Raw genomic sequence first — 21727 nt, forward strand, 5'->3', positions numbered from 1 at the left:
AATCTCAGATCAGAAAACTGAGCTGTCAAAAAAGATCTGTTTCTTTTTTAGTTCAGGCATATGCCACCGGCCGGTTTGTGCTTCTTTTTTCAATCAGAACTTATTAAGGGCACGCTCTACGAGCTCTTAATGAAATGACAGAGCTAATGGAGGAAAAACCTGTGCGTGGCTGATTTGACGTTTTTTTTTTTTTTTTTTTAATACAATTTTATGAAAGAAATGTTGTAATTTGAACAAACAAATCAACTTTCTTAAGTTCGCAGAGCAAAATCCTTAATTTGATCTGTCATGCCAAAGGTCTTGGATTCGATCCCTGCCTGTGCCATCTAAAGTTTTTTTACGGGTTCTGCCACTTGTGAGGAACTGACAAATTCTCCAATAGTAATTCTTGTCATAAATTTTCTTTCTCGGCATATAAACTGTAGGTCCCCTCCGTTCCTGACAACGTTACTCCCACACAGGAATGGTTGAGAGTTGTAAGTCACTAGGCTCTAGCTGTCAACGAACTGTAGCGATAGCTAATTTATTTATTTATTGATCTTTATTAATCTTCAACATAGTGAACAAATTAAAATAAAATCTTGAAGTTGTTGTTTTTTTCAAGGTGTATTAAAGTAATCTAAACTTCTTTTCCATTTATATTTTATTTGTATTTTTAATTTTGTCTGTATGTCAAAAAACTTAATACATTTAAACAAATCGAAAAGCGGTTTTGGAATCTAAAAGAAATGAAGACCAATCAATTCAAAAAGGCAATAAAGCTTCACAATTTACGGTAAGAACGTCAACAATGCATTTTAATTCAGCTCGTTTTAAGAATCACATGACTGACTTGACTTAAAAATGTAAGAATTAATGCAAAAAACCATGGCATAGCCTTAGTTCGTCTTCAATATTAAGCCCAAATTGCTACATGAAAATGTTTGACATTTAAGGTTAAGGAACTTTTATATTCTATTTTTTAATAAGAAAATCTTTCATTTGTTATTCAAAGTTGCCGACAACTTAGTTACGTTTTGGGTCCTCTCTTGTATACGTTTTAAAAGGTGAGCAACTTGTATGTACATATCTGCAACTGCATAAAGCAGAGAAGTAGAGGGTGCTAAATAAATGTCAAAACCTGAAAGTTCGAGAGTATACACCAGTGGTTACTCTTTTTTACTTCCTATATAATACTATAACTTTTTGACAGTAAAGAATTGCCTACAACTTAGTTGCGTTTTGAACCCTCTCTCGTATACGTTTTAAAAGGCGAGCAACTTGTATGTTCATATCTGCATCTGCGTAAAGCAGAAAAGTTAGGTAGGAAAATTAATGCCAGTACCTGAAAGTGGGAAAGAATACACCAGTCGTTACTCTTTTTTACTTCCTATAAAATGCTATAACTTTTTGACAGAATGTGTACTGAAAAAAATCAAAAAACCTAACAAAAACTTTAAACATAATAAGAAAATCGGAAAGTATTTGTTATGTCGATGAAAAGATGTAAATTCCAAGACAAATTGTTAGCTCGTCTTTACGCATACATAGAATTAACTAATGACTTTTGCACGAAAGCGTTACAAACACATTTAACCAGCTAATAAGTCAGCTGTTAGCTTTAGCTTGCCGAGAAACCAAGATGGCTACCAAGGATTTATTTTTTTTTTATAGGGTGTTTTTGATTAGGACTACACAAATTTTGGAGTAGATAATTTTTTTTTATTGAAACAACGCACCTACGATAAATAAATTGAATAAAATTGGCTTTTTCAAGCAAGACAAATTTGTTCCGATTAAAAGAAAAATCCAAGACTTTTAGGTTTAATTGATGGATTTCTTATTTATATTTTTTGTTTTATACTTGTAGCAAATTAAATTACAATGTGTGTCTTGTAGTATAATTGTTTTTAAATCACTACATGTTCTTTGTTTAACTACAAAAACTACAATTATATAAATGTTTATGTAAATCGAAACACAAAACTACAATTATTTTTGTCTATATATTGAACAATTATAATTTTTCTACATTACTAAAAATAACAAAAATACTTTATAGGTTTTTTATCTAACAATATAAGTTTTCTACCTTTTTTTTTGTTGTTAATTTATACAAAAAATATTTTACTAGTTAATATCATTGAATATATGTTTAAAAACTAATTACATAAATCGTATATTATTTCTATAAAATCTACAATTTTTATTTATTTAACTAGATTTTAGCAAAAATTTTAAAAATTAAATAAAAACAAACAAAAATAGAACTCGTTAAAACAAAATGAATTATTTTTTTTTATTTTTAATCACAAATTAGTACTGAACAAAACTTTTTGAATATTATGTAAACTGCGATTGATTATAATAAATCAATGGGACTTTCTGGGTCAAGGAACCATGAATTTAATGAATATTTAAATTTAATATCAAACAAAACTATTCACACAATTTACAATTATTTCTTGTATTGTATATATAGCAAAAATACAAGAAACAAAAATGTAGTATTAAATCACACTTTGTTTTGCAAAAAACTTTTTAAGAAAAACGAAAATTATATCAAATTAAAACTCTCATATTTTCTACGAACAAAATCTCAAAAAAGCTTCGTTTACCTTGGAAATTAAATTTATATACGAGTATATTAATAACGGTTATATTTTGCTTTCGGCTTTAAACAACAATTAATGTGAGTATAACTTTTTGAATATAAGATAATAATACTGCCTGCACTTTTGCATACAAGATTGTATTTTTTTTTAATTTTATTATTTTTTTGCAGATTTATTAAGTTTGGTTTAAGTAATTATATAAATATATATTTGTAACGGAAAACAATATTTTATATAGGTATTTATTTTAATTTTTTAAATATAAATCAAAAAAAGTTAAAAAAAATAACAAAATTATTTAAAGTAGAAGTTTTTGAATAAAAGGAACAAAAAAAGAAAACAATTTGGGTATAAAGGGTGTAAAGTAGGAGTACTCACTCAGTTGATTCGACCGTTGGTGTTGTCGGCATTATCATCAATATACAGTTAGTAAGAATAGTTGTAATAATGAATAATGAAAATAACGGATGTACTAAAATATAAATAGCTACACGACGTATCGGGTTGAATGGATCGAGCAACCACATTGCTTTGGATGCAGAAAAGCGAAAAATATCTTTTCCTTTACTTACTACTACAAATGTCTGAAAAATAAATAAAAAAAATAGAAACAAATTAGCTTTAACACATATTTTAAACATTCATTTTTTTTATAAGTAAAGAGTGTTTTTAAAAAAAAAGTAAGTATCGAGTAAGTGGCCGATACGGTTGGATCGAAAAAAAATTAAGTCGAGAGGCCCAATTTTCGACCATTTTTGTCGTATTTCGTAGGGGTCCACCTTGGGGCCGTAGTCAGAGTTAACACGCTAAATATTCTTTTTCGGGCTTATTTGTGTATACTCCACATAGTCCAAAGGTGTTAAATCACATTGTCTTGGGGGCCCCACCACAGGCCCACGACTAGAGATAATAAGTTCAAATCAACATTGAGATGAACTTTTGAGCACCGCTTATAAATGTTCTTTAGTGTTCTCTAATGGAGGCTGGCACAATTTAAATAACATAATGTGTATCTTAACCTTCCGTTTACATATTTCAAGGGCTTAACTGACAACTTTAGGTATTAGAATATTTTTGAACACTTTTGTCCAGCAAGATATTTATTATTTATTAAAAACTCAAAAAAACGAATTCTCGATTTAGTATTTTCTTCTGACGCTATTAGTACTATTGTTCTAAAATCCTCTATCAGGAATTACTAATGCTGATAAATATCACCCCCCCCCCCTTGGACATTTTTCTTGATTCAAGTAATCACCTTACTGAACACAGTAATTCCTTTGATTGCTTTTATATTTTTCGATTTCACAAGAGCTAATTCCAGTCTTTGTCTGAAGATTTAACCATTTCTGGAATTGCTGATACTTTAGCATTTTCTAATATTGATGAAGCAGCTTCAAAGTTTTATAAGATGCTTAATTTAATAATTGCTTAGAAAAAATGTGCCTTTAAAGAAATCAAGAAATACAATCTTAAGCCAGCCTTGGCATGCAAAGCTTTTCTCAAAACTCTGTCTCCAATCATCGTCTCTTTTTATGTTGAACTTTTTAAAGAATTTAAGTCTCTTTCTAATTTTGTATATACTATTTATGTTACTGACATGGGCACCTTTTTGAATTAGAATCCTAAAAAATTTTGGGAAATTGTAAACTTCAAGAAAAAATCAGATGGCTTTTCAGTTTACTTCACTGACGAGAACCTTTCGTTAGATAAAACTGTTGATATCTGTAACGCTTTTGCAACAAATTTTCGTGAGTTATTTGTTAATAGCCCTCAAAAAATTGATGAAGTATAATTTTCATAATCTTCACTCCTTTTCGCAAACTAGCTGTCACATCCCTGTGCTACAAAGTACGGTCCTTGATCTTTTTTCTGAGTTTAATGATGACTGCTCAGCCGGCCCGATTGTATTCCACCGATAGTACTAAAAAAGTGTAGTAATGCTTTAGTTAAATCCCTTACGTTCTTATTCAAACTTTCTCTAAAAACAGGCAAATTTCCCAGTGAATGGAACAAGTCATTTCTAACACCAATTTCCAAGAAAGGTAACAGGGTGGATATAACAAACTTCAAGCCCATTGCCAAGCTTTCTTGCATTCCTAAATTGTTTGAACAAGATGTTTATGAAAGTGGAGATTTTTTTAGCAAGAATCTCATATGCGAACAGCAACATGGTTTTGTGAAAAAAGATCAACCGTTACTAATCTCTTCACATTCTCAAAGTTTGCGCAGACGTATATTTTTCAGACTCAATTTTTGGAAGTCTATCGTTATCAATCTGTTCCATCCATCAGCTGGTTTATCGGTAGTTGCTTTGTGGGGTCAAATTAAGAACGCTTACATGGAAGCTGGAACTGGAAGACATACAAGAGCTAGAGATTCCTGGATATCCCAAGAACACTTAAAATTAAAATCAATTCAGAAAGTGATGCTCAGCGGAAATTGGTTCTACGAAACGAGTATCCCGTGTTAGATTTGAACGGCAACCTTTTAGTGTCGATAGAACATCAGCTACAGAGATGGAAAGAGCACTTTTGTGCGCTTCTAAATGATGACCACAATGCAGAATTGAATCCACAAATGAACAACATACGCATATCTTCTAGAAGTATTGACACCAGCCCCCTAATAAGTGCAGAGATAAGTAATGCGATACATCTTCTAAAGAAAACAAATAGCTGGACTTGATGGTATTCCCGCAGAATTAATAAAAGCAAACCATGAGGCAGCTTCCCGTATTTTGCTCAAAATCGTGCAGGCTGTTTGGAAGAGCTAAACTTACCCAAGGGACTGGAAGGATGGAGTTATTGTAAGGTCACCAAAGAAAGGAAACCTCAAAAACTAAAGTAACTGGCGTGGTATCACAGTTCTGTCCGTTTTTCTGAAGGTAATGGCAACTATTATTTTCGAGAGGATTAAGCCCAGCATCTAGTCTACCCTAAATAGGCACCAAGCGGTCTTTCGCAGTGGCCGATCGTGCGTTGACCACATCAACATCTTGCGAATGATACTCGAACAATCATCTGAGTACCAATTACCGCTGTACCTAATGTTTGTAGATTTTGAGAAGGCGTTTGATCGGGTCAATCATGAATGCATCTGGAGATCGCTTATTGCGTGAGGAATCCCTGAGAAAATTGTCGCTGTTATTAAAGAATTTTACAACAATGCAAGGTGTTTTGTGTTGCACAATGGACAGCTTTCCGACTCCTTCGATGTGAGTCAAGGAGTGAGACAAGGAGATGTCTTGTCACCAATTCTGTTTTTGCTGGCGATTGACGATGTGATGACTTCCATGGTGGGTACAAATGAAAGACACGGTATCCAATGGAGTCTGTTTGACAAACTTACTCACGATATATGTCTCATGGAAAACAACAGGGCAGGCTTAAATCAGATGCGTCATTTAATGCAATTGAATGGAGAGATGCCTGGCTTAAGGATTAGTACAAATAAGATCAAAAAAATGACCACGGGCCAAAGCACACAAGTTATTATAAGGCAGGGGACCAAAGAGGAGGTCGAGCAGTTCAATTATATGTTAAGTTTTATAGCTCGCGATTTGGTATATAGGTTGTAGTTTCCTTTTTTATTCCCTCAGTCAGTGGGGTATGGTATTGTATGATAAGTGCAGGATATATTCCATAGCATGAAGCGTTTTCTTCTATTATTTCAAAATACATTACATGTTTTATTTTGATGAAGAATCCATTGCACTGAATTTTTAGTTTCTCAAAGATTCTGAATTTCAGCTTCTAGAAGATCTTTTTTTTCTAACTTCTTCCGGAGTTTGTTTCGAAAAGGAAAATTGAAGAGCTGGTGAATGATGGGTTGAGGATGGTCGAATATTTTCCAAATTCGTTCTTCATTTTCTCATTAAAAAAGTTTTAATGGTACCAGGGATTTAAGAAACAAATGTCCATCCGAAATACCTTCCATTGAAACTTCATAGATTTGCATATATCAAACTAAAAATATTTGAACTATTTTGAATTAAGTTTTTTCTTAAGATAAGATAGCTTACTAAATGAATTTGTTTTTAATTTATTTACTTGAAGTATTTTCTTTATTTTTTATTTATTATTTAAATTTATTTTATAATAAATTTACAATGCTTTTTTCGCTATTTATTATTTTATTCGTAATATATTTTAAACTTGGTAAACAAATCTTTGTTTTCATATATGTTCTCCGAAAAAGCCATTTTCTCTTTTAGTGGGCGTGGAAATGGTCACAATTTTCTGTTGTCTTGCTATTGGCTATCATTCCTGAAAATTTCATCAAAATCGGTTCATTAGCTTAGATTTTATAGAATTTTGTCCGCTCTCCCTTACAATGTGCGGACGGCGCGTGCTCACAAGACGTGGAGTTGTGTAGAAACGATAAATTCAGTGATATGCTAGGTGCGTAGTAGCCGAGTATTTGCAAGAAGTGGAAATCCTCATTCCACATGCTTATCCTCCTGCGTCTTAATAGTGATGAATTATGAATCTATTTGAATGGGTTTAAAACTAAATACCAGTTTTCTGTATTGTTTTTGAGGATGAACCAAATCCAACTTGATGCTCAAGGCACTTCTAATGGAATTTTAGCTTGTTTTTCTGGCCATTACTCTACGGTCACGGTATTTAGATTGTTCTTTCATAATTGAAAAGAAAACGCAATCAATCAAAAGTCATTTGAAACAACTGTATTTTTGAAGATTAAAAAATTGAGTTGATTATCCATCCTCCAGTGCGTAAAACCATTATGTTGTATCCCATGACTGTTCCTTATTACAAAACATCAAAAACATATTGGATGCAGAACAATTTCCTACCTTACACTAAGCTAAACAGTGTCACACGTGGAGTGCCATACAAATTTGAAATAAAGTTCGAACGCATGAAAAAATGTGTCGATTGTTTTCCAGAATGTTTTCAAAAACATATTTAAATCACAATGAAATAAAATATTGCTGTATTTTTATTATAAGTCTAAAATTATCAAAAATCTTGCTAAAAATGGAAAACAACAATTTAAACGACTAATTGTCTAATAAAAGAAACGCGGGACTGTCAAATTTAGAAGCTTTCTTCAACGTCAACAAAAGAAAAAACTTATAATTATTGGATATATTCGATAACATCTAATAATAATTTTACACATAGCTATGTATGTATAAATATTGTAGTTCTTAGAATCGCTTAAATATTTGTATATGCATTTTTAACATTTACATATATCAAGGACTTCTATCAAATATTCTAACTATGTACATATATTTTTGGAATATTAAATTTATCCTTCTGTCATAATATATTTTGACAAATGTATACAGCAATTTTACCAGTTACCAACGAAAATACAAAGAGAATAAAAATACAACACTATCACGTACAAAGGACAGTCATATCGATCGCATTGCAGTCCTTTTTGGTTTAGTTCTATATTCTTATTTATTTCTATGGCATGTTTTATGCTGTGAAGTTTTCAATTCAGTCGGAACTGAAGAACACATATATCTTAAAGTGTGTATACACTTATTTTCCTCCAAAAGATACAACAAAGTCCTTTCCTTAGCCCCTTTTGCAAACTCAACTCATTGGTGGTATAATCGAAAATGTTTATTGTTGAAAAATATGGGCCACAGGACAGGGCCAAGAAGAGCAAATAAAAATTAGTATACAACTAAAAGAATTATGCAGTACCCTTTCCTTAAAATTGTATTTAGGGTAGGTATAGGTACATTAAATACAAAAAATACCCCTTAGCAAGTCGTGTTTATTCGTATTTTAATTTAACTATAAATACCATTGTCTTCTTTTTATTAATACTAGACGAACGTATTTCGTGGCAAAAGAAGAAGGTGTGGAATGTGGGTTTGAATAACAGATCGACCTGCATGTATATTAAATATTTAATAATATATAAAATGTCTGTTGTCTCATTTAAGAGTTGCAGTTGAACTTTTTAAGTTGCAATTTTTTTCCTTTTTAATCCAGCGAAAAAAGCATCAATGTTTTGCTAGAAATAAATCTGTAACATGTTTAAAAACTAAAAACAAAAATGTTACTGATGGATTATACAACTGAACAAACTATACATCTTCGATAGCATTTACTATTTTTACTTTTAAGGGTAAGATTTGTCCCCAAGAAACGGGCTAAGATAGGCTGCGTTGACATTACCCACAAGATAAAACATTCCTCACGTTAATTCTTCCCCTGGCTAAGTTGCCATAGGCCGCTCATAACGTAAGAAAGAACTCATCCCAAAAAAACGTGAAATATCGGAAAACTTATCGAAACAAATGGTTTGTGCGTTCGATTACTTCGTTCAAATACACACACCAACGGTAGTAGATCCAATAGCAGGAAGTACCTAATGATATGCTACTAATTAATATTCTAAAAAAGGATGTATCGAATATCTCATTATTGTTGTTCTGCTCGAAAGAGCTGGGAATGAGACATTTTACGGCGGTAAATAGAAGCTAATAACAATTTGCAACCCCATAATAACCTCCATAAAAAAAACATGTCATAATATTGCTCCGTTTCGAAATGATGAACGCACAAACAAGCAAACAAACAAACAAACTGATTTTCCAATTTTTACATTACATTTCACACTACTCAGAACATAAGTGTACAGAGTATAGAAAACAGCACCTTGAGCAACTAGACTATGTAAGGTGATAACAACACAAAACATTAATACAAGACAGAAAGAACACATGAAAACAGCACACGATAGGTTTCGAGACGGTCCCCCATCTGTCTACTAACCACGCTCACTGATACTTGATTTCAATGGGAAACGAAGCTTTATCAGTGACTAGGCCGTTCCCTCCAATTTATAATATTATTACGTGATGATATTTTGTCTTTATATCAATTTACCTTATAAACATGTATTTCTTATAATATAAGAATGAAAAGGGTTAACAAGGATATTTTAAACTTAGAGGCATAATTGCAGAAAGAGTCTTTGGTAGATAGGTTATATGAAGAAATACTTTTCTTGAAAATACGGATTTTGCAATATGGCAGAAACTGTTGCAATAAATTTAGAAATAATAACATTCATTTTTAAATATTTGTGATTGCAAATGCTTACACATATTCTGTTGATTAGAGATTTCAGGCAATACAAAAAAGACGCATTTTAATAGCCCATTGTGATAACACATGAATCTTTAGGCTTCCTCCTAAACTCAATGATACCAGTTTGAGTCCCTTACGAAAAGCGAGAGGCTGATTATGCTGATATGATCTAGATCGTTAAGATTGTTAAAGAAGAATTCTCCTAGGTAATTCTTGCGTTTTCGAGCCAGAGCAGGGCATGTACAGCGAAGATGAAGAACTGGTTCCTCCTTTTCCTCGTCCAAACAGCTTCTGCAAAAGTCATTTGAAAATACGCCTAGGCGCGTGGAGTACTTTAGACAGTGCCCTGTTATGAAACCTATTATCGAGCTTATGTGCGATCTGCTTAGAGATAGCAAGCACCTTGAATGCTTTAAATCTAGTGTAGGCCGGATGTTTTTTGTGGCCTGCCATTTGGTCATGTTGTTCAACCTTATGTTTGCCTTCTTCACAGCGTCTTGCATTAGCAACAGTTTACAAGTAGCGATTGGTATGCCAGTATGTGCCAAACGTGGTAGGATGGGCTGCACTGTACCGTTCCTGGCGAGTTCATCTGCCTTATAGTTACCTGGAATGTCTCTATGGCCCGGCACCCAGCAAAGTCGAATATTAAACTGTTGTGCCATCTCCATTAGATATGATCGACACTTATGGACTGTTATAAAGTTTGTAGAGACAGAGTCCAGAGATATGATAGCGGCCTGATTATCTGAGAAAATACGGATATCAGATGTTGATATCACGTTTTCTTAAAGCCAGGAAAAGACTTCTTTTATCGCCAAAAGTTCCGCCTGGAACACGCTGCAATAATTGGGAAGGGGGAATGCGAGACTTAATTTCAGTCGTTCAGAATACACACCACCACCAACCCTTTCTTTTGTTTTTGAACCATCTGTATAAAAAAGACTCGTCTTCCAGGAATGCTCTATCCTCTCAGAAAGATCGGGAAGGTATAGAAATCTGGATATTTCTGTCGAATTGCAGTTTGGGGATGGTGTAGTCTGTGAGCTTTGGAATTGATATTAAATACCTAAGAATTACGGAGTGACCAATTTTGTTGTTAGTCCAATTAGCTATTTGTTTGCTAAATATATCAAGAGGTGTTAGGTAGAGTTAGGTGTCCAGTGCCGCAGATGGGGTCGTGCGAAGCGATCCTCTTATACATAGGCAAGATGAACGTTGGACTTTATTTAATTTATCCCAGTTTATTCCTTTGTCTAAAGCAGTCCACCATACTGCCACACCGTACATTAAAATCGGTCTGATTATCGATGTGCATAGCCAATGCGTGATTCTGAGTTGTAAGCCCCATTTATTACCAATAGCTTTTTTGCAAGAAAAGAGAGCTACAATATCTTTTTTGACTCCTTCCTGAACCTTAAAAAGACACAAAAGCTGACTGAATTCTTTTTATTAATTTTGATCTAAAACAAACAAAGAAGAGGTAAATGTACCAATTGTAGCTTGTATAAGTACTTGAAATGTACCAAGTCAAGTTTTACACCAAATCTCAATTTAAAACGTTCATGCTTCTAATCTGGTTTTAAACCTTAGAATGTAAATAAGAAAAAAAATTTGGCTTCATTTTTAACCATTACGCTTCGCAGTTAATGCGCAAAATTGTGAAATCCGACCTATAATATTGGCAAAAAAAGAAAAAAGGTTTTTCAATAAAAGGCTTTATTTTTAACAGTCAGCTTTTTTGGCAGCCTTTATTAACACGCATTAACTTCTTACGCTTTAACATAGCATTGATATTTTTAAAAATTTTACACCCACAGTTCGAAAAATTAAATTACCTTTGGGTCGTTTTGAAGCACCTTTTCAGCTGGCATTAGGGAGCACAGTTAAAAAAGAGTAAGCTTTTAGGACAAGTTCTATAACAAATCTTATTGTGTGTTGCTGTAGTCCGAACTTCTGGGTAAAATCCAGGTTTGTGAATTCTTCGTCAATAGTTCCAAAAATGCAATTACGCCGTATCTTGCTCATCAAGACTAATTTAGGTAAAAGGGCTTAAATTTAACACTTTACAATCCAATCCGGGAAAATCACCTAATGCATCAAATTATCTTGATATTTCTCAAACAATACGTTTCAAAATTTTACATTCACAATTGGAAAAGCCTCTCCAACCTCAACGTGTCACTGATGTTTGATGCAGTAACCGTAGCCGTGGAGGCAACCAAATGCGAATTCAAGTATCTACATAATTTTTCCCCAAAAATATTTTTCGAAAAAATAATTTTTTTAACAAAACTTTGACCGGGCCAACTATTTTTCAAAAGAGGAAAAGTTTTGCGTATTACTTCCATTTTTGCCGTTTTTTTGGGATAATACAAAACTTGGATTTGTATCACATTTTAAACATAATATTACTAATTCCGACATTTAAAAAAAATATTTTTAAGAAAGATTATTAAAAATTAACTTACCAGTATATTTGAGTAGAATGGATCAATATCCTCGAGAGGAGTGGAGGCCAATTCCGGCGGGAAGCTGCTCTGCAGTCGAACAGGTATGGGCACGCCCTGCTCAAGTGTAGGATCCGGTTGTGGACCTTCATCCTCGTCCTCGTCATCATATCGGATCTGTTGTTTTTGTTTTGTTTATTTATTTATTATAAAGCAAAACGCGATAGAAGAATTAATACAAAAATTAATATTAGTTATTGGTTTATTTTTGTTTTGTAAAATCAAATTTAAATAATTTTTTGTATATTAATTAAATAATATATATTTTATTTTGTTCCGAATGGGGATTTTGTTTTTTTGTTTTAATTTTATTTCAATCAGAAGTTAAAAACAAAATAAGCTAAAATTGTGAAAAGTCTCTAAGTATGGTAAGTCCTAAACTAGAAAAATTAAAAAACTAAAATAAAAACAGAAAGAAAGTGAAACGAATAATTTTAGAAAGTTTAAACAGAAAAACAAAATTAAAATAATAAATTTCTTTTGGTTGCAAACATTAACCAAGAGATAATATTATTATGCGAGTGAACGAACTCATTCTGTAGAGTTTTTCAAAGTGAGTGTTTTATTATTTAACAGATTTTTAATCGGGATTTTTTAAATATTTAATAAAATAAGAAGCTCATTTTGTACTCATTCAAGCTAAATTTTGTTTTAAATTTTATATTTTAATGCAAATATGTATGTACCTAAAGTTTTTGTAATTTAAAAATATAAATTTTGATTATTTGTTTCAATAATTAGTTTCACTATGTCTATAAATGTTAAAGGTGTGTTTTAATGTATGTATTTATTGGGTTTTAAAGAACTCCTTGTACAAATATTATTCAGTATATCGATATTGGTTGGTTAAAACTGCACCACTGTATTTAATTCAAGTGTGGATAGAACCAAACAAAGGAAAGTTTATATCAAGGGCTGTAAGAGTACCTGCATGGAAAAGTTACTTTGGATTAGAGCACTCGTTACTTTTGTTGTGGTTATGTTAATCACTTACAATTATTAAAACACTGTTTGAGAGTTAGAAAAATAGGAAAGGATTTCAAAAAAGATATCGGAGAACATTGATTTTGATGTTTCGAGTAACAAAATGAGAGGGAAAACATTCTACATTCATAATGTGCGGCTGAAAAAGGAATCTTTTTCCTTGACATTACAATCCGAATTGAGGCGAAACTGATGGACATTCCCAGAAGTCGACTTGGACTTGCTTAAAGGGAAGAATGTAACAGGATTCTTCCACAGAACAATATGTATACAAATATAAGCTATCGTATAATAGAAGAAATGCACAAAATATAATCGATTAAAATTTATTAAAACACAGTTCGAGTGTTAAAAAAATAGGGAAAGATTTCAAAAAAGATATCGGAGAAACAAAATGAGAGGGAAAACATTCTACATTCATAATGTGCGGCTGAAAAGGGAAACTTTCACATTATAATCCGAATTGAGACGAAACTGATGAACATTCCCAGAAGTCCACTTGGACTTGCTTGAGGGAAGAAGGCAACAGGCTTCTACTATAGAACAGTATGCGTAAAAAATGAAAAATAGCAGCGATATTTCAGCGATGAAAAATAACCGATTATTGTTTTATCGGCTTTCATTTTTAAAATCTTTCTTTTGAACTTTTTCCAGAAGACTTAATCTGTCCAAAAACGTGAATTATACTCAACATACATGAGTTTATGTACCCTTTTCAAATTTCAAAAACATGAAGGTAAGAATTTCGAAAACATTGGTCTAGATTTTTTTTTAATTTTGCTTATACCGGGTCTGGCAAAAAGATCTCCCATATTAAAAAAGGCAATGACAAATAAATAAACAATTAAACAGAACATTTTTATTGAATTTTTTAATTAAAATGGTAGTATGCCATTTCATTAAATAAAATAATTACTTATTTTTAAACATTACCTTTTTATCTATAAATATTTTATAAATATATGTAAACATCTAAAAATGCGGGAGGTTCTTTTGCCGGACCCTGTAGCTTTTGATATTTTAAACCTAGTTTTCAAAAACGTTTAGATGAACAAGAAAGATCTGAAACTGAATTTTCAAAATTTGATTTTCAAAAAAGGAAAACTTTCAACATTGTACAGCAAAGGGGACTCAAGTTTCAAAACTAGCTAAATCAAGAAAAGTGGAAGTATTTTTACGAACATATAACATTTAACATTCCATACTAGCTAGTTCAAAGTTGCATTTACGGGTTGGTCTATCTAGGGTTTACTTTGACAGTGACCAGATCTTCTTCGCTCGACACCCTGGCATACCTCCGTGCAACAAAATGAGTCACTGTTTAAGCCTTAATAGCGCGTTTTATAAAGAAATTTGTACCGAAATAAGGCACCCAGTAAGGGCGCGGCGGATGTATAAAAGATTCTAAAAAAATTGTTGAGGCTGCTATGCTAGGGGCAAATACGAGATAGTGAGATACTCAATTCACAACAAATCAACCCTCCATCGACATCAACAAGATTCTTTACAAAGATCTCGAATAAGCCTCATTTTCGGCAACGGCCTAGTCACTGATAAAGCTTCGGTTCCCATCAAGCATCAGTGAGCGTGGTTAGTAGACACATGGAGGACCGTCTCGAAACCTTCCGCGTGCTGTTCTCATGTGTTCTTTCTGTCTGTTGTTCTTTGTCCTCTGTCCTTCCCAATTTTAGTGGCGGAGCACAAAGCTAAAAAATCTGGGTAAATTTGGGACAACTGCAACCGTATATCAGGTTCTTCATCGAGACGGGATCAATTTTTTGTTTTGGTTCTAACATATGCAGAGAACCCTGATTCGCATATGTATGTTGTTGCAAACGGCAGAAGAATTATTTCAGCTTATTTTGACAGTAAACTGAACTCGTCTCTCAACATACACCAGTATTCTGATAAAGACTTCTTTGTTGCAAAAAGGTCTTTTATCGAAGAATCTGATGTCAGGACAATCAAGCACTCAAACTGCAGCGATGTCAGGGTAGGTGGCTTTTCCAACGTGGCAGAGTACGGGTTTATTACCCATACGTTTTCCTTAATGTTCAGGTGGAAGGTGCTATTCAGCAAACCTACTAGGTGGATAATTGGAAAACTGGATTTTATTTTTAAATGTTTCTATTTTGTCATTAGCATCGAAAACAGTTATTGCATTTCCCTGAAGTGTCTTGATATTGTGTTATTTAACAAAAGAACGATGTCAACTACATTCAACAATGTCTTTAAAACATTGCTTTATCAAGTTTTCAGCAAAGGTATGGGCTTTGGAAACTTACCAAATAGGACGCCATCAACGCATTTTCGTTCACTGTCTTTAAGTGATAAGTAATACTGGTTTGAGATTTACTAAGTTTAAAATTATTTGAAATTTGTTTGTAGTTACCTATGCTGATTTTTTTTAAATGTGAATTTCAATTCGACTGCTGCGATCAAAATTACAAGATCAGAAGACCAAAATTAACTAGTAACTAGTCCGTCTTGGAATTTTTATATGTTTTCAAATATTTCCGCGGAGCATACTTTGGGAAACCCGGGTCTAGTCGCTTAAGGTGCTGTGTATCTACTCTGTACATTTATGTGTTGAGTAGTATGTAATGTAATGTAATGTTAGTCTCATTGTTTCAGATATTCAAGGCGCACGACCGTCGACCATGCGCTTTAGACCTTAGAGAAGTTTAAATTGGGCAATGATCACCTTTTCTGAAGTGACATATTTCTATCTTTGGTTTTCATCTTCGATAACAATCAATGCAATCATTTGGAGTGTATTGTGGAGTGGCCATTTTTCTTCGAAAATGTTTAGGCCAACTGCAGGCGGTATATGGTCATGTCATTCTTGGAGCAACCCTTAAGATGGACCATTAAGAACCAATATTTTATCAATAATCCGAAAACTATTGAAGAACTTGAGGCCAATATTATCCAAGCATTCGCCGACCCAGAAATACAACCCTCGCTGTATAAATCAATAAGATGCTGATTAGCTGAATGATGATTACAATTACAATTTTAAAAGTCATTTCGTTCAAAAACTATTCAGAACTCAATTTTGAGCTAAAAAGTCCATACTTTCAAGCTTGAAAAATATTCGAAATAATGAAAAATGAATTCGATTATTCAAATGCCAAAAAGCGCATTTTTACGTACGCTTATAATGTTTACAAATTCATTTTGTATGCGTTAAAAGGAAGGTATTGCAAATGTTTAAGAATGTCAACTTTTCAAAATTAATTTGCTTGTTAATTTGAGGGTGGTTATTTGTTATATGCTCTTCTTCTTCTTCTTTTTTTGTTGAGGAACTTTTATTAGTTTCAACTTGGAAAAAGAATATTAAGGAACTTGTACTCTGTCATAACAAAAACGGTAAGAATTCATTATACCAAACCATCCGTTAAGCGTTGAGCTACCAACCATCACAGGTTAAGTTCAGGTCACGTACAGTTTAATGGTTATAGAGTAGGTACATACGTATCTACGAGTGTACCCTGTGTGTTTCGGTTTTAACCTCAACTATAGACAGAGGCTATATAAAATACATATAACACAGAACCAGCTGCGTTTTCATAAAATAATCATTAATTATTTATGCCTGGACTAGAAAATTGTCCTTCAGGTAATGCGTTAAAAATGTATTTATTTTAATTTACTTAATGTTTAAGGTTAAACATTGTATAAGCATTTTGTTATTTCTCTTTTTTTTCATGGCTTTGAATTCCATTTCACTTTGGGTGTGTCTGAATAATGTTCGTTCGTCTTATAATTATCATACATATACTTGATTGGCACATTTATTTAATAATTTTTATTTTCCCTATAGCTAAGGTAGTTCCATCATAGCAATTGATCCAATTTTTCAATAGCTCTTTGAGAGAATTATTCCCTTTTTCAAATTAAACGACACGTATAACTTTCTTTCGTGCACACATTTGTTAATTTGTTGACTTATAAAATAATTATTCTCCGCCATTCCCTGGTGGTTTTATGAGACAGAAGAGAGTTTACTTTGGCAGAAAAAATAAGTTTAAGCAAATTTGAATAGTTGACACGCAAAGAAGTTATTTATTACAATAGAAATATTATGAATTTAACAAATATCAGTACTCGTATTGCGCAGTTGTGGATAGAGATAGAAAAAGTTGGGTGGTTCCGAAAAGGATATAGGACGAGGGCGTCCTGAATTTAATCAGGACTAGGATTAACTTGGTAACCTATTAACAATGACATTGGCAGTTACTGCAACAAAGACATTCTTTAATACGCTCTTGTTAATAATTGTTCAGGAATGAAGTTAGTTCGGAAAGGTAAAACTCAAATTAGAATATATATTACTATAGACGATAACGTTTTGTTCCTGACAAAGAAAAAGATGCATGCAAAATGGCGCAACATTCTGCATTTATAATGTGCGGCTGAAAATGGAGTCTCTTTACTTCACATTATAATCCGAACTAAGACGATACCGATGGACATTCCGAGGAGTCGACTGAATTGCTTAAGAAAAAGAGTGCAAAGGGCTTCTTCGTCACAATAACATGTTTAAAAATATCAAAAGAACATAAGACGTGAAAAATAACCGCAATATTAAAGCGTTGAAAAATGTTCGGTTATTATTTTATTTATTTTTAAAGCTCTCTTTTGGATTCATTCCAAAATACTTAATCTGTCGAAAAATGTGAATTATACTCAACACACATGTTTTAACGTACAGTTTTTTGAAGATTGTATACATTTTTCATTCGATTTTTTTTTAAAACTCTTTAAAGGGATATAAAGTTGAGAATTTTGAAAACGTTGGTCTGGATTTTTTGAATTTTGCTTATATCTTTTGATATTTTGAACTTAGATTTCAACAACGTTTAGATGAAATAAAAAAAATAAAAATTAGATTTTGGGTTTTGACGACCCAAGTTCAAATAAGAGACTAAAAACACACTATCACATCAGGTTTTAAGATATAACTTTTTAGTAGTAGAAGTAGTGTTCTTTTCAATAAAATATATGGTTTTTCAAATCCATAATCGATATCATCGCCCATGTTCCGAATTTCGGTCAAAAGTGAATTGAAATCACTTTTCAATTTCACATGAAATGAAATTGCATGTTCTTCAATTCATTCGATTTCGAAAAGTTCAAAATTGCTTCGAACTGTCAGAATTGAAGGACCATTCATTTTTATTTTGTTTCTGAAGTAAAATGTTTGGTGTTTTTAAGATGAATGCAATATTATTAACAATTCAAAGTGGAAAAAAGGAAACAGAGAAAAAATAAGAAGACGAATTTTTTGAGACAAATCAAATATGATGACACAATTAGTCCAAGAGCTCAGGGCCGCCAAACGTTACTTATTTTCTGAGTAACAAAATGTATCGTACAGAATAGTGTTAGTGTATACTATAAAGGTATACATACTTGCTAGGTTGGTTCGGCGCGGCGGCCAATTTACCTGTCCCAAGTACTAAAGGTACAAAAAAAAACTCTTACTTTTCTTAAAGTCTGAGTGATAATTTTTGTATATATTTTACACAATTTCATACAAAATTTAAAACCAATATTGCCAGACAGTTTTCGTCGGCGGTAATTTCCGCCAGACACTTTAAAGTTTGCGAAAAAATGAGGTAAGTTTTCTTAGAGTCTGAGTCTTTATTTTTATACATGATATTTTGGAAACTATTTCAACACACTTTGCAAACAGCCAGACAAATTGTAGGAGCCATTTTTAAATGTAAATATGCTAAAATTATGTAGAATTGTTCTAATAAATAAAGTAATTTTAGATCAACCAAAGACGCTTTTTTCTATGCTCTAAGCGAAATAGAACCTTTTATATTACCTTCATTGATTTCTTCATTTCAAAAACTTGCTGCAACCCTCCAATTCCTAGCAGAAGAAAGCTTTCAGAAATAAAAAATGTGATTTGACTGCTTTCAGAAAATGGAAAAAACCGAAATACAGAACATCCATTTGCATGTTCGAAAATCAAACTCACGACAACGAATTGTGGAACACCTAAACTCACTTTCTCAAAGTGTATTCACAATAAGTGAAATGCAAAACATGGGCCCATAAGATTTTTTTTGTTTAACAAGCAAGACCACTCGTATTTTTTGTTTTTTCAATGAACCTGTCGTGAAAAAATATAAAAATATTGTTGAAAAATGTACATTTAAAAATGTTAGTTAGTTTAAATTGAAATTCGAAATTAATAATCAGAATTAACTAAAAACGCCGTTTTTAAAGCCATGAAAACATTAAACTCAAGGGCTCGTTCCGAGTAGATGGCAAAGAAAAGGCGAATATCCCTCTTTCTCTAATTATCAACCAATTGCACTTACATCCCTTTTTTCCAAAGTCTTTGAACGATGATTAATTTATCAGCTCAAGAAAAATCTTAAAGATCGAAGGCTTCTTTAATGACCGGAGTAATAGGTGATATGCCGAACAGTGGAACATATGTTTAGATCGTCTTGGAGAAAGTAATATTATTACACTTGATATTTCTAAAGCATTTGATAATCCGGTTCATTTATTAAAAATGTGTGGTTTCAATTTTCACTCCTTTGTTTGATTATAAATAATTTTTCAGGCCGTTTTAAGTCTGAAAATCACAAAATTAATGTTGGTGTGCCCCAGGGCTCTGTTTTGTCACCAACACTCATTTTTATAAATTAAATTAAATTAAATTGGGTGGCGCAACAGTCCGTTGAGAAATAGGGCCTAGTGACTTACAACTCTCAACCATTCCTGTGTGCGAGTAATGTTGTCAGGAATGGAGGGGACCTACAGTTTATATGCCGAATCCGAACGGCTAATTTGAGAAAGCACTTTTTCATGACAAGTGTTACTCTGGGAGAATTTGTCAAATCCTCGCAAGAGGCAGTACCTGTGAAAAGACTTTAGATAGCATAGGTAGGGATTGAATCCAAGACCTCTGGCATGACACTCCAACGCAAAACAAAAATGACAGAAGATTTTTAGGTTATATGAGACGAAGCAAGAAATGTTTTCCTCCTTCTGATCTGGCTACGAATATGGCTTAATTAACTCTCATTTTTAGGTTCTCTAGTAACTCGGTTCTCTAAAAACTTACTTAAGCCCCTTCGACAGTATTGAACAAAGAGATTTTAAAATGATTGATGATAAAAGCATCATTAACTTAACTACGAAACTTGCACATCGTCGTAAAGTTTCTTGCATCACTATTTGAAACCGAAGTATACTCTAATAAAATACTTGGTTGCATTTTCAACCTTAAATAGTTAAACGCTTCTATGAATGTCCATCAGTTTAGCCTTCACTTTAAATTTGGCCGTACTATGAGGTACAGATATACGTTCTTTAGCCGTACAACGTGAATGTGAAATGCCGTACCACACTTTGTGTTTCCCTGTCATTGCAAAGTTCAAAAATTCAAAACAAATATACACCAACATCTCTTTTCTAAATCCTCCTTTTTTTAATGGCAAAACTGTGTCTCTGGTATATTAAAGGTATTCAAAACCCTTTGGGTATGGACTAGTGATATAATAAAAAAAAAAGCTTTCTCGAAAACATCATAAATCTTCAAATAAAGACTAATTAATAACCAATTGGAAACTAAGTAACATTTTTAAATGATTCAAATTGTATCTAAAAGCTAAAGTACAAACTTCGTTGCGTCTTACGTTAACCTTTAAAACATGGGTTTTGGTTGTCTTTAAAAATGTTAAAGAGTCATATTTTAAAAACCTGATGTGATGGAAAATTTATAAGGTGCGTTTCAAATTCAGGACAACTTAATCCTTTAAAAAAGTATTGTTTTAATTTTTCCGACTAGTGTTATTTCTGAATTTTTCACTTGATCAGTTTTCAACTATACAACAAATCTTGATGTTTCATATTGAAAATATAAGATAATTTTAAATGTATATCTTGTATACCTATCTAAGGTGTAAAAAATCGTTCCATATTATGACACACAGCAAGAACAGTTTTGTAAATATATTTATTTCATATATTTGTTCCTTACGTTGGTATAGATATAAACCCAACATCATTTTTTTAATATTTGAAAGTGCCTAAAGGGATCCCAAAACTTTTCAATATATTTATGCTGACGATAGTGCCATATGGTAAATCGTAAGGAAATTGACATTTTGCACACAAAAATAAAGAAGACCAAAACCAAACCGTCCATCAGGTATGAGTTTTATTGCATTTTCAAGAACCGTGTACAAACGTATGTATATAAGGTATAACCATATACCTAGGTTTCATATAATACGCACAGTATATATGTATGTAGATGTAGAATGTACTATATAGGGACAAGGTTGCCATAAGATATTTTCTTTTTTTACGAGAGGGGTCGTTAATGTCATCGTTGTCTTCATTTATTTTTGCTTTTATATCTTTTCCATAAAATAACCACAGCACACAGCATATAAAGTGTAAAAAAATCAATAAAATTAGCCTTTTACATTACTCTGAACCGAACCGAACTGAACTGAATGTCGCACAAACGAGAAGGAACAGCGGATATCAACTCCTCCCATCACTACATCCT

General features: G+C 32.5%; 1 protein-coding gene across 50 annotated transcripts in view; it reads right to left on the bottom strand.

The window, feature by feature from the left end:
* Positions 1 to 21727, bottom strand: part of LOC129953640 (sodium channel protein para) — a 190266-nt gene that overhangs the window by 106329 nt on the left and 62210 nt on the right. For all 50 annotated transcript variants that reach the window (XM_056066914.1, XM_056066929.1, XM_056066955.1 and 47 more), the window contains exons 6-7: positions 12154 to 12309; positions 2973 to 3178 (exon numbers count right to left, since the gene is read on the bottom strand). In XM_056066914.1, coding sequence (XP_055922889.1) covers positions 2973 to 3178; positions 12154 to 12309 — 362 coding nt within the window. The remainder of the gene's footprint in view (positions 1 to 2972; positions 3179 to 12153; positions 12310 to 21727) is intronic.

This window comes from Eupeodes corollae, chromosome 1 (genome assembly GCF_945859685.1).
Source record: "Eupeodes corollae chromosome 1, idEupCoro1.1, whole genome shotgun sequence".
NCBI lineage: Eukaryota > Metazoa > Arthropoda > Insecta > Diptera > Syrphidae > Eupeodes > Eupeodes corollae.